At 35.3% G+C, this 14,298-nt stretch overlaps 1 protein-coding gene across 2 annotated transcripts in view; it reads left to right on the plus strand.

Annotated features, from left to right (window-relative positions):
• PBX3 (pre-B-cell leukemia homeobox 3) overlaps positions 1-14,298 on the plus strand; it is a 226,634-nt gene that overhangs the window by 171,701 nt on the left and 40,635 nt on the right. For both annotated transcript variants that reach the window (XM_011988691.1, XM_011988692.1), the window contains exon 2: positions 3,437-3,678. In XM_011988691.1, the coding sequence (XP_011844081.1) occupies positions 3,437-3,678 (242 nt within the window). The remainder of the gene's footprint in view (positions 1-3,436; positions 3,679-14,298) is intronic.

Consider the following 14,298-nt stretch of genomic DNA (forward strand, 5'->3'; position numbering starts at 1 on the left):
TGCCTGAATTACAGTCAGATTATTAAACTCAAACAGCCCCGTAATCATACCATTTGAGTGGGCTTTAGGTACTTTTCACATCTGCAGCTTAGAATTGTGAAGGGTATGCGTTTATTCGGAGAAAGCTTTGTAATAATTTTGACCCGTAATTTATTTATTGCCCTCCGAATGCAGTTGTCTATGCAGATGCTCTCTCCCATTATCTGTGGGGCAGGTGCACAGCATGTTGAAAGACAGCTAATTAGGATTTGCTGAAAGATATGCAAAAATGGTAGGCTTATAACAAAGCCAAGTTCATTGTTAAACAATGTTTTACTGTGTTTGTATGATTTGTCTAAATCTTAGGGATACAGAAATGAATGTTGTGATTATAAGTAGGTTGCAAACAGGGTTTGTTTTTTTTTTTAAACTTTATAAGGTTGTGATGACCAAAGAACCTAGATGTAAACCTTTATAAACCTCTGTATGTTTCATCATATATACATTTTGGATTAAAAACAAGTACAATCAAATTTTAAATGATTGTTTTACCATGGGTCAATTTGAAGATATCAAGATCTTTTGATAACCACACAGTCTGATTCATTCTGACCCTTGCAAATTTAGACCCATTAAAATGTTTATAGGTGCCCAGAGGAGTAGGTATTATGACTAAAAGCCAGTGTGACTCTAGAAAGTTAGTAAACTAAGTAATAGTGAGTAGCTAGGTAGGTAGGATGAGGAATAAAATGGTAATTTAAATGTTTTTAAGTAAGAAAATAAATAGAAATATTCAAATTGAAAATAATTTTGGAAACCAGGTATTACTATTTAAAGATCCCGTATTCATTACTTTGCTTAATAAAGAAAAGAAACCGATTGACTTTTCAGACTAGTTATGAAAATTCCTTTATTATTGATAGTCTTTTTCATGTTGCCTACTTGCAAAGTGCTTTAGTACTTTTCATCTAAAGAAATATGAGTTTTCTGTCAGGAAATGATTTTTCTGATAAAATTTGATTCACATAATTTATAAAGTAAATACAAAGTATTGCATTAAAACATATTTTCCTGTTCTTGAGGCAAGCACTTAGTGTTGATTTACTGATAATTTTAGAAATAAGATATTTTTCATTATAAGTAAAATGTTACAGTAGTTGACACTGTATACTTATAATTGTTTTTATTTGTATCCATGGCTATTGAGCTTATGGATTGCTTCTCATTGGTATGATAATGATGGTTTATATACATATTAAGTATGTATAAAAGTATCATAGATGGCTAATTAGTTTTGTGCCTTTTGCATTTCTTCCTAGTGAATTTCCTTCTGTCTCTCTTATGGTGTAATTCCTTGGATATTAGTCATTGAGCTGCTTCTCTTGTTTGCCATACGTTTGCAGGGAAGTGTAATCTTTTTGGCTATGGAAGTTAATCTGCTATTAAAGTACTTCACCACATGTCCATAGGGAAAAGATCAATGTGTTTAACTACAAGGAGAAATCTAGAAACCCAGAGGAAACTTGAAGGTAGATTTAAAAAACACATTTCAGGAGAAGCATCAGTGTCTGTGTAAATACAAAAATCAACAAACACACAAAACTGTGGGCAAAAATTCAGTTTAAAATGGAGAAAATTAAGAAATCCTCAAACAAGAACAAAAAATTAAACAAATCAAAGTGCAGCATAAGAGATTGTTCAGTAAGCCCTCATTGCATGCCAAATGCACAAAAAACTTGCTATGTGAACTACAAGCATGTACAGGTCATGAGATTTTGACATTTAACAAAGTGAATTAAAAGAGAGGAAAATTGAAGATTTACATTAGCGATACAAACTTAACCAATACATGGCAGTTCTAGAACAATATTAGGCAATCCTTTTTAGTTATAGAAGAAACAGCAAATACATGTTTGCGTATTTTTAATTATCAGCAGTGTGTTGATATGCATTTTATGAGTTATCTTTTTGCTCTCCTAAATGAATATATTGTCTTAGTATATTATAGTTTTCAAACCTTATTTGCTTCTGAATAGACAACAGATATAATTTTAAATGATGATGGGTTAGTTTTATTATCCAGTTGAAATTATTCTGAAGTATAATTTTAAATGAAAGTGACAGCTTTAAAGTGTTTTGGGGAAGAAATTAAAGTTGTGTATCTGAGTTAAGGCAACCAAGAGCTCTGTCATGCCATGGATGTAATTCAGAGCATCTAGGAATGAAATCTGTTCTTAAAAGAATTGATGGTAGCTTTAGGTTAGCATATAAAATCAGAGTTGGTGATCAGTTGAGTACTTGGCAGCTTATAGATGTTATGTCATGTGAGTTACACTAGACACAAAGTGTGTACCACTGTGGATAAACAACAACAGGCACAGACTCAAAAGACAGAATCCAAATACAAACAAGCAAGGTGCCAACTTCCTTTTCCCCCTTCCCCAAGAAGACTTGTAACTAGTGTAGGGAACCTGTTTTTAAGCAGAGTTACAGAGGTTAATTGGGCTGGGATGTTTTAGATTATGTTACACGTTAATGAAAATGCTGATTTTCAGCTGTCATGACTCCAGTGCTTTTTATACCATGATAATTATTTTAAAACTTTGTCTTCTGTGTTGTTGAAAACATCTTGGCAGAAAGCCTGTGTGACCTGATTAAACCTATGAATTGTCAGCTGTGATCTATAGTACTCAGAAGAGGTTGCTGACTGGGCATCACTTAGGAAGTTCTTGATTTAAAAGCAAAATTAGATTGAGACTACTGTGCCCAGAACTGTATTGCCATGTCAGTGGCACATTTTTAATACTGTATTTAGTATCCTCATTTTATAGTTTGCTAGCAATCACTTAACAATATTCATTTAATAATATATATATTTAAGTATAGCTAATTGCCTCATAATGTGTGTATTCCTCTTCTGAAATCACATGATGGAAAAGCTCATCTAATCTTGTTTATTTTTCAATTTTCGATTACAGTTTGTGAATTATTTTAAGGGAATTTTAATTCTGTTTCTCCAACTGTACAGAGAGACAGAATGACCACCTTTGGATGAGTTTGTTTTATATCCCTGTAATTATTTTCTTTCTTTCTTAAAACCTTCCATTTTTTTTACCTTCTTCCCATTTTATGCTTAAATTATCTGAATCTGGGAAGCTTGGATGATTAAAATATTCAAGGAAGCCAGGGTTACCTTTTTCTAAGGATCTATCTGTGGTAAATTGAGGTAGTTGGGGGATATTTAAAATTCTAGGGTGCATGTAAACATTATCTTGAAAACAATTTTCATACTTATTCAAACTTATTGATCAAATGTGAACAATGAAGTTCTCAGCATGAATTGTAGTACACTGATGTTGTTTGATCATTTTCATTTTCAAATAAACAAAATACTCACACTATTTGTCCTCTGTTTCTCGCTTCTTCTCTCTCTGTCTCTCTCTCTCTTTCCTTGAAGGTCTCAGCATCAGAGGAGCCCAGGAGGAGGACCCTCCCGATCCCCAGCTAATGAGACTGGACAATATGCTTTTGGCAGAAGGGGTTTCAGGTCCTGAGAAAGGTGGGGGATCGGCGGCAGCAGCTGCAGCCGCGGCAGCCTCTGGAGGTTCTTCAGATAACTCTATTGAACACTCAGATTACAGAGCCAAATTGACCCAGATCAGACAAATCTATCACACAGAACTGGAGAAATATGAACAGGTCAGCAGCCGCCACTCTCATAGTCCTACACAAACCCTCTGTTGCTCTTCTATTAGACCATGCTAACCAATTCTGAGGGCTGTGAGGGGTAGGTGTTAACACAAATTACAAAATAAATAAGGTCAATGCAAAAATTCAAGTGAATTGTTGGATTCATGAAATGAAGACCCTTTGAGATTTTGGAGGTGGAGCTCTACCTATTTTATCTCATCTACTTGTTTTAGTTTTATTCATTCCTCACATTCACGTGCCCTTATTACCACACCTGCAGTCATTCTTCCCTCTCACCTCACCACTTGGTGCTCTTCAAAGCTCTGTATAATTAACATTTATGCACTAGCCTTGTTCATAAGCTTTAATCACTTTTGAAGGGAAGCATTGCACAGTGAGCTTTTCCCTCCTATGCTGTGAGCTCCAGAATCCTCCTGGGAATTAATTCTTATGGATTGTGCCAGACTATAGGGAACTTCACCAAGTAAGCAGGTTCTGGCCTGTTTCTCTGAGTATGAGACCTCCCAAGATAATTATGGGTACCCCAGGACAGGGAGTGTTAGGCAAGGCATTATGTGCTAAATTCCTGATTAGAAAGAGAATATGGGTTAAAAATCCAGTTCTCAGCAATTATATTAACCATACTGAATCTAAGATAACTTTGATTTTAAGTTGCATCATTATTTTATGTACCACCAAGAAAAAATTAATACTTCTAGTTTAACTATAAAATATTACTGATTATAGAATGCTTTCACATTTCAGAGATGTTAAAATGTAGGGAAAAACAAGTGAGTCTTAGATTTAATGTAATAAAGTAAAATATTGGTGGGTCTTTTTTACACATATTTTAGTTACTAGTTTAATGCTGAAAAGCTGTCAAGTTGGAGGAATTCTCATTTGATAAGATTTGTCATTTGGAAGATAATTTTAAAAACATATTATTATGGAACATTTTATAACACATGTACACAAAAATAATGAGAATAGTATTAGACTGAACCCTATGAAATTGCTAAGTTTTGAGGTCAGAAACAGTTGAATATGGTAATTTCATAGAGTTCAACCCCAAATAAGGAATCAGCTACTTTTTACACAGATAAATAGTTATCAACATTTTGCCACTCTTATTTTGTGTACCCAGCCCCAATTTGGTAGAGTATTTTAAAGCAAGTCTTAGACATCCTATAATTTCACCCACGAGTATTTCACTATGTAGGCAAGTACTTTTTAAAGTCCACACACTTTAGTGTGAAATGGGAGTCCTGGTGAGTTTTGTGTGTGTGTGTGTGTGTGTGTGTGTTTTAAAGACTTTTTTAAAGAGCAGTTTTAAGTTCACAAGACCAATTTGAGAGGAAAGAAGAGAGATACCACGTATACCCCCTTTCCTCACCCATGCATAGTCTCTCCCATTATCAGCATCCCCTACCAGAGGGGTTCATTTGTTAAAATTGATTAACCTACATTGACACATCATTATCACCCAAAATCCATAGTTTACATTAGGGTTTACTCTTGGTATTGTGCACTCTATGGATTTGGATAAATTTATGATGGCATGTACCCATCATTATAGGCTCATACAGAGTATTTTCACTGCCCTAAAGATCCTCTGTGCTATTCATCCCTCTCTTTTTTTCTTTCCTCCCCACTGATCCCTGGCAACCCCTGATCAGTTTTAATACTGATTTTTTTTTTCCTCTATGTTCCCTGTATAGTTTCAGTTGAATATGTCGTTGTATTTTTTTCACATTGCCTTTTCTAATATTCTGGATACAATGGTTTTAAGCAAATGCTGAATCCTATCCCAGAGGTGAGTGTGTTTTGAGGGAGAGTAGAAAAATTTGTATATCTTTAAGTTAAACTGTAATGTAAATTAATATATTATAAGATGTTTTCTATTTTTGGAATAGGATTTTCTGGGATCTAGAACTGTATGTCTAGTCTCATTTGTAAGAATAACTTTCGGTGGAAAATGTACAAATAAGAATTTTGGAAAAATTATCATGTGTATGTATGTATGTAAAAAAAAATCCCACTTTCTGATTTGACATATGAATAATTGAGAGTAAACAAAATAAGTCATGGTTGAAAAGGTTGCCCCTGAGCATAAACAGTAGAAAATGACTCTTATTTGTAGTATATTCCTAATTGTATAACTTTATGCTAAAATAACCATACCTACTTACTAGATAAACATCACCCGTCACCTTGCATGGAAAGAGATATAATGTTAGAGGCCAAATGGCCCGAGTTTTTTGGCTGAGGAATTAAGGCGGTTCCTTACTACCTCCTGCCATGTGTCTTCACACCTGCCTCCTTACTTCTCCATACAACCCTGGTGGAAGTTGTGTGAAGCTGGTGTCAGTCAATGACAAGGTCCTGAGTCTCATTGTTTTAGAAATATCCTACAAAATTTTCCATGAGATTTTAGGTAACTTTAGCCCCAGCTGATAACAGCATCAAATCACCAGAGTTTTTTGTTGTTGTTTTGTTTTGTTTTGGCTTTTAAAATATACATGTATATGCATGTTCTTCATACATTTATCTCTTTTTTTTAAATTGAAGATCAAATTGGGAAGCACTGAGTTTAAAAATGTATTCAAGAATTATTTCTGGATATAATCAGTAGCCTAATAACAATCTAAATATATAGTTCCTTTTTTGTTTTAATACTTCAGATGGAAAAATAGAGATACATAAAATCTGTACAGTAGGGGCAAATGAATAGATGGGGTATGATGACTAGTTGGCAGATTCAGCAGAGTTTTAATTTACAAATTTTCTCCTGTAGGTTTGGAATTGTTTTAGAAGTGATGTAGCAGCATTTAATTCTTTTAAGTTGTCTTGGGGGCTGGTTTTTTTTAGCTCTTGTGACTGTTGTTCTCCTAAATTATTAGGATCGGTGCATTTTGACCCAAAACAGTCAACTTTTCCTTTCAATTCTTTAGGGTACAAGGGCTTTATCTGGATGGTCCTTTCAGAGACATGCTTTGGTGTTTCAAGAAGGGCTAAACAGAGCTAAGAAGGGATAGGACTTCTAAAATAGATGATTATTGTAATTTCCATTTTATAGAGGAGAAAATGAGACTCAGAGAGGGTAAGTGATTTGTCCAATGTCGCACATCTAGTTAGTGTCAGAATCAGACGTTGAAATCAGTTTCTGAAAATATGTCTTCCTTTTTCATTGAATTGTGCTGCTACCCATGTAGAACTGGAAAATAATTCAGGTACATTCTGGTTTTCTCTGATTTTCCTGTGTTGGTTTGCATTTGAAATGGGAATCGAGCAGATGGAAAAACAACTTTTTTTTTTTTTTTTTAAGACAGAGGCTCACTGTGTCGCCCAGGCTGGAGTGCAGTGGTGCGATCTCAGCTCACTGCAACCTCTACCTCCCAGGTTCAAGTGATTCTCCTGCCTCAGCTTCCTGATCAGGTAGCTGGGATTACAGATACCCACCACCACGCTCGTCTAATTTTTTTTTTTTTTTTTTTTTGTATTTTTGGTAGAGACAGGGTTTCACCATCTTGGCCAGGCTGGTCTTGAACTCCTGACCTCATGATCCACCTGCTGTGGCTTCCCAAAGTGCTGGGATTACAGGTGTGAGCCACCGTGCCCAGCCAAAAACAACTATTTTAATCACTTTCCAGAAATTATATTTTTCCTCCTAAGAGTGAACATGGGTACTCTGAGTGACAGAAAGCTTAATAGTAAATAGGAAGAACATATATGTTAAGACAAAGGCTTCAACAGAAAATTGTGTTGAGTCTTTTAGAAATAAACTACATTGGAATCTTAAGAGTTATTCACTCTACTGTGTTTCACAATGAAGCTGTAATGAAAATGTATCTGAAGCCTGTTTAGATTTAGATTGCCATAAAATTAACAAACATCACCACTGCAGTAAATTAAAGTACCTCATAAGCACAGCCACATTTACAAAGCTAAGCAGACAGACTAGAGCTACAGTTTGAGCAAAATTAAATCCAAGCTGCAAGGCTCAGTTTTATGTATATGTTTTAGAGATGGTATTGTCTTTAAAATCCTGTCTTTTTTCCCTCCAGAAAATTGTTCTTTTATCATATGTCTCTATTATATAGGCTCAGATTTAATGATTCTTGATGATAACCATCTAAAAATTCACTTATAAACACTTTTGAAATATTAGGCATGGGATATATGTTAGGGTAAGGTTCTTGAATATTACTGCCACCCAAAAGGAAACAAAACTATTTTATTTTCTTCTTGTTGATTCTAACACCCAGCAGGAATATGAAAATTTTCCAAAGCTTGCGGCAAACTGTCCTGTAATACTTCATCTTGGGTACATTGCCTCGCGTTTTAGCTAAGAGACAAACCTAGTTGCTTCTTTGTCGTCTTGTTGATTAGCTACAGCTTTTGAAAAATGCCTTTACTGTACCTTGCAAATATGTTCTTATGGTTAAAGGACCACTGTTAGAATAGGTGAGTTCCTAGAACTTAAGCCAAGGTTCCTGGGAAGCCTTGTTTTTAAGAAGTACAGGCCTTCTATTGAACTGGTCTTTCTTGGTTCCTCCACCACCCTACCAAAAGGAAATGGACACATTGGTTTTTGCAAATGAAATTTGACTTCAAGATTTCTTCTCAGTTAAAAAGGAAAAGATATATAATGCTCTATGCAGCTCTCCCACTTTGCTTGTACCAGAAGAAATGCTTGTACACAGGCAATTCACTCATAATTTACAGCTGCTATAATAGAGATGACATATTGAAAGCTATCTACTATAATTATATTGAAATACATTTTTTTGCTGAAGGCAAAAGTGTTGTCAGGGTCCCAACCCTTCCCAAGCATCTGGGAACCTGCTTTCTGAGTTCACAGACGTCATTTGAACTCACCCCAAATCAGGCAAAAAGCACTAAAACCAAGGAATACACTGAATGTGCTCAGGACCAATCAGGTAGCATTTGGCTACCAGAGGACTTACAGATTGCAGGGGGAATGGAGAATGGGTGAAAATGTAAACCACTGTAAAAGCATGTCCTTGTGCTTTTTGAGATCTCTACATTATATGCTTAGGTTTGCTGGCAAAATAGCTTTTGCTTGTGAAGGATTTTATTTTTATCAAATTAAAAAATGCTGACGTTTTCACATTAGAGATTGTGTAGCCTGTAAACTCCTAATTCCATTTTGCTATTTCTTCTTAATAGTTAAGCAGGATAGACAAAAGAATACTACCTGATTTCATGTTCCAAAGCAAGGATTTGTCATTCATTATTCCAAGGGAAGAGTTTTACTTCCTGTTGACTTTCATGCCTGGCCTTTTCCTTGCCTGGAAGGAGGGTTTGGTTTGTTCCTTTTTTTTCCTTCGACTTACTAGTTTATTGGCTCTGTGTGCCAGTTGTATTTATGACCACAAGCTTGATTAATATAATGAATTGTTTTATTTAGTACACTTGAATACTCTTTTTTTTTTCAACTTCTTTGGAAACAGTTTTTGTACTTATTGAGGCAATGAGAAGGCAGAACTGTATTAGATAAAGTGTGGACTTGCTTGCAGAGTAATGACATAAAAATAGTATGAATTTCATAAAATTACCATTTTCATTGTCATCAATAATAACTGTCATTTATTGAGTATTAATTATGCTCCAGACTCTGTGCAAAGAACTTTAACATACATTGTATAATATAATCCTTACAAAACCCTCATGAGATAGGTCCCTAAACCATGTAATTAGGTAAGAAGTATTGAGGTACAACAGCTATTTCATCTTTGTGCCTATTCCTTAGGCATACTGGTCTCATTCTAGTTGGCTTAGAACCTTTAAATGCAGACTTTTAACCCAAAACAAGAAATATTTGTTGATTTAATAAGCATTCGGTAAATACAAAATCTACCGTATTCGACTAGAGTTACTCGTGAGGCTGGCAAGACATTTGGAAAATAGTTGCAGTGCAAATTTGAGGGGCATCTACTTTTTAAAAGAGATTTATTCTTTCTTGTCAAAAGTGGGTTTTAGAATATTATGGTCTGTTTACAGTTAGCTTCTCTTGATGGTTACAGAAAACCAATTCAGTTTTTAGATCTGATCACTGATCATTATAAAACTTCCCCCAAAATCAGTGCTTGCCCACTGTCTATTTTACAGTTTTACTTCCACAATATAAACTTAAAGGCAAAAAAGAGGTTGAGTCTTGAATCCACAATGAAAAAAACCCCACCACAAAATAAGGAAAACACTGAAAACTTTAATTTTGTGTGTAAACCAAATATGTACAGATATTGAGGAGACAGTTTTGCCAGCCAAAAATATCATTAAAATGTTATTGAGAATCCAAATATTTTAAATCCTCAGTTATTACTTGGTTTGGATTTTTAAGGAGAAAGGAAAAAAATGGAAAAGACAAAGACTCATAATAAAAACTGATTGAAAATGTTTTTAACAGATGAAATTTTCCATGCCTTATGTTAACTGTTATTGCAGTGTATGTTTTAAACACATAAACAAAAATGCATCCTAGGTAGTTTTCAACAGCTGGATTAAAAGAAAAAAGCTTCTGCCAGTACTTCTAATCAGAAAATTCAAGGCATACTTTTATTTCCCAAATACTGCAATTAACCATAGTATATCTGTATTTATATTATGGACATTAACCAGAAAGCTTGTAACTGACTGTTTCACTTGGAAAACATAAGGCAAGGAAAAATTTCTCCAAATGTCTATTTTAATATATCTTATAGACATGATGTAAGATATGATAAATGTTTGAAATGAGCATTCTATATTATAAATAGCATCAATGTTAATATGTGGTTGGGTGGCCCTTTGAAACAACTGCAATCATTTGATCATTCTTACTGTGTTTATATGTTTAAAAAATGAATGCCTTTTAAGGAGCTAGGTGATGAGGCAGTACTGTTCTCTGCTCTGAACCTGGTACAGATGATGCTGAAATGAGGCTGTAATTTACTTTCAGTGGTATAAAGGAAAAAAATCACTTTGCCTAAAGTGTATGCATCTTTCTTAAGGGTGTACCCAGATTTTAATTATCTAAATGTAAATACTTAACGAATTTTACTTAGAGTAATGAGCTAAAGTGCACACTACATAAATGAGATGTTCTAATTAATCATGTATGAACTACTGGTTTAAAGAAAAGCTATGTGAATTCTGTGAATGTTGGGCTATTGCCAAATTGCTCATCAGCATTTGCATTCATAGATGGCTTCACTTAATAAGTCTTGAGATATTCAGCAAATGTTTTAGCAAATTATGAGTTTTTAGATGCAGAAACTTTTTTGCTTTTAACCCCTTTTTCTCGTATAAGCCTTTGGCTGCTCTTTAGAATCCATAGACAAACACTCATTCTGGAGAGGTTAAAACCCAGCCAGACAAAAACTAAGAAAGCTAATGTATCAGGTGTCATTCACATAGGAGTCTTGAATTATTTATTAAGATATTTGCCCTGTCATAGATATATGTTACCATAATGAGTGAGCTAGGTTTGTTGGAATTAGCAATGTTATGTGTGCACATTAGAAACGCTTCCATACTCTGGTACAGCAGTTCTCAAACTTTTCAGTCTTAGGACTTAGACTCTTAAAAATTATTGGAGACTTCTGTAAAAGCTTTTGGGTTGGTGGCTTATGTCTATCAATATTTATTATAATAGAAATTAAAACTAGAAAAATTTAAAGTATTTACTAATTATTTTATTTATTTTATTTTTTGAGACAGGGTCTTGCTGTGTCGCCCAGGCTGGAGTACAGTGGCGCGAACATGGCTCACTGCAGCCTCGACCTCCTGGGCTCAAGTGATTCTCCTACCTCAGCCTCCTGAGTAGCTGGGACCACAGGTGTGCATCACTGTGCCCAGCTAATTTTTAATAATTTCCTATAGAGATGGGGTCTCACTGTTGCCCAGGCTGGTCTTGTACTTCTGGGCTCAAACAATCCTCCTGCCTTAGCCTCTTGAAGGGCTAGGATTACAGGTGTAAACCACTGCACCCAGCCTATTTTATTTTATTTTAGAGACAAATTCTCACTCTGTCACTCAGGCTAGAGTGCAGTGGTATGATAATAGCTGACTTCAACCTTGATCTTCTGGGCTCAAGCAATCCTCCTGCCCCAGCCCACCCTAGTATCTGGGACCACAGGTGTGTGCTACCATGCCTGGCTAATTTTTAAATTTGTTTTATACAGATGAGATCTTGCTGTGTTGCCCAGGCTGGTCTTGAACTCCTGGGCTCAAGCAGTACTCCCACTTTGCCCCAACAAAGTGCTAGAATTATAGGCATGAGCCACCATGGCCAGCCCTAATTAATTTAAAACTATCAACAAGCTATTATATGTTAACCTAAATAACTTTTTTAAAAAACAAAAAACCTTAAAATTTAGTGAGAAGAATGGCCTTGCTTTTTCATTTTTGCAAACTCAGTATGAGCTTGATAGAAGTCAGCTTGAGTCTCATATCTGCATCTACAGTCAACTGTTGTCATATGGTTGAAATATATGAAGAGCATTTGACCTCACACAGATATGTCATTGCAAAAGAGATGTTAATAGCCTTTTCAGATAATTGTGAACACTCTTTTTTGATATTACACCAAAACTTGACAAGTTATAGTTTTGTAAAAGTATGTTGCAATGAGAAACCTGAAACCATGTCAGTTAACTTTTTGTACTCTGTTTCTTTAAGATCACTGGTCTGGTTTTCACTTTGAATGTCTCTTGTACCTATGCATGCTTTTGTGACATCATGCGTTGATCATTTGGAAAGTACAGGTTTACTGAATTATGCATATCTTCCAAATTTTGACACATTTCATTATATAATGTCAAAATATCATATTTATGAATATCAACTCTGAACTCATCAGAAAGTCTACTGGGAAACTGTTAAGCTTACAGTGGTGGATGCAAGTTTTTCAAAATTCTGATTTTCACTTGAAAACTCAGATTTTTTAATTGGCATAATTCTCTCAGCTGTTTTCCTTGACATGGAAGGCTCACTTGTTTCATTTTTGAGAGAACATCTGCCAAATACCCAACTCCATATAATCATAATTTTTCATACTTGTTTCCAAGTAAAAATGGTGTTCCATGAAAAAATTGACTTCTGCTCATTACTTAACCATAAAAGTGCTCTTTCTCAAGACAGTCCTCCTTCAGTGTGCAATACAAGAGCTTTTTTTGTGTGCTTCCCATTTGACACACACAATATTACAGACATACTCAAAGGTTTATAGGTAGTAAGATGAATAATTTATATTGCTTCATCAAGGACATTCCTAAGTCAAATGGGCTTTTATTGTGTTTGTGTGAATGTATGGTGGTGAAAAGTTTTTAAATGTATCAAAGATTACCTAGCATAGCATTTCCCAAAGATTTTTTCCTAGCACATTGGTCCACAAGATACCATAGAGCTGTGCTGCTGAATATAGCAACCAGTAGCCACATGTAGCTAATGAGCACTTGAAGTCTGACTAGTCTGAATTGAGATGTGCTGTCAATGTAAAATACACACTAGATTTCAAAGAGTACAAAAAAAGAATGAAATACCTCATTAACAGTTTTCTCCCCTCCCCTCCCCTCACCTCCCCTCCCCTCCCTTCCCCTCCCTTCCCTTCCCTTCCCTTCTTTCTTTTTTTTCTTTTCTTTCTCTCACTCTGCCACCCAGGCTGGATGCAGTAGCACAATCTCAGCTCTCTATAGCCTCTGCCTCCTAGGCTCAAGTGATCTTCCTACCTCAGCCTCCCAAGTAGCTGGGACCATAGGCGTGCCACCATGTCCAGCTAAGTTTTTATATTTTTGTTAGAGACAGGATTTTGCCATGTTGCCCAGGCCAGGTTATTTTTTATATATTGGGTTAAATGAAATATATTGTTAATTAATTTCACCTAATTCTTTGTATTTTATTTTTTTAATATGGCTACTGAGAATTTAAAAATTTAATATGTGTCTCATAATATATTTCTATTGGACAGTATTACTCTAGAGAGAAATTTTTTGGCCACATTTATTTGGGAAAAAGTTGGATATACTGTTTCTCCTTGAAGATTTATTACAAATATTGGGATAGAAATACTGAAGAGTCTTATCTACAAACATTTTTTAAGATTTTGGTTAACCCAGCATATCCCAAACATACCATATTGTTAGACCATTAGTTAACATTCTATGGAACTAGCTGTAGAACTGTAGAATTTGTTAATCCCAGTTTGGGAATAGTTCTAGTTCAATTATTGTTGTTTTACTCATGAGAATACTGAAGGGTAGAGTTGGCCACATTATATAACTTGGAAATTGTATAAACATCTCCTTAGGGAAAGTTCAAGAAAAAGATATATATATATATTTACTGGTAGGGTGACCACTTGTTTCTAATTTGGCATAAAATTGTTTAAATTGATAATATAGGCCGGGCATGGTGGCTCATGCCTGTAATCCCAGCACTTTGGGAGGCCGAGGTGGGCAGATCACGAGGTCAGGAGATCGAGACCAGCCTGGCCAACATGGTAAAACCCTGTCTCTACCAAAAATACAAAAATTAGCTGGGCGCAGTGGCTCACACCTGTAACCCCAGCACTTTGGGAGGCCGAGGTGGGCAGATCACGAGGTCAGGAGATCGAGACCATCCTGGCTA

Source organism: Mandrillus leucophaeus, unplaced genomic scaffold (genome assembly GCF_000951045.1).
Source record: "Mandrillus leucophaeus isolate KB7577 unplaced genomic scaffold, Mleu.le_1.0 Scaffold335, whole genome shotgun sequence".
In the NCBI taxonomy this organism is placed as follows: domain Eukaryota; kingdom Metazoa; phylum Chordata; class Mammalia; order Primates; family Cercopithecidae; genus Mandrillus; species Mandrillus leucophaeus.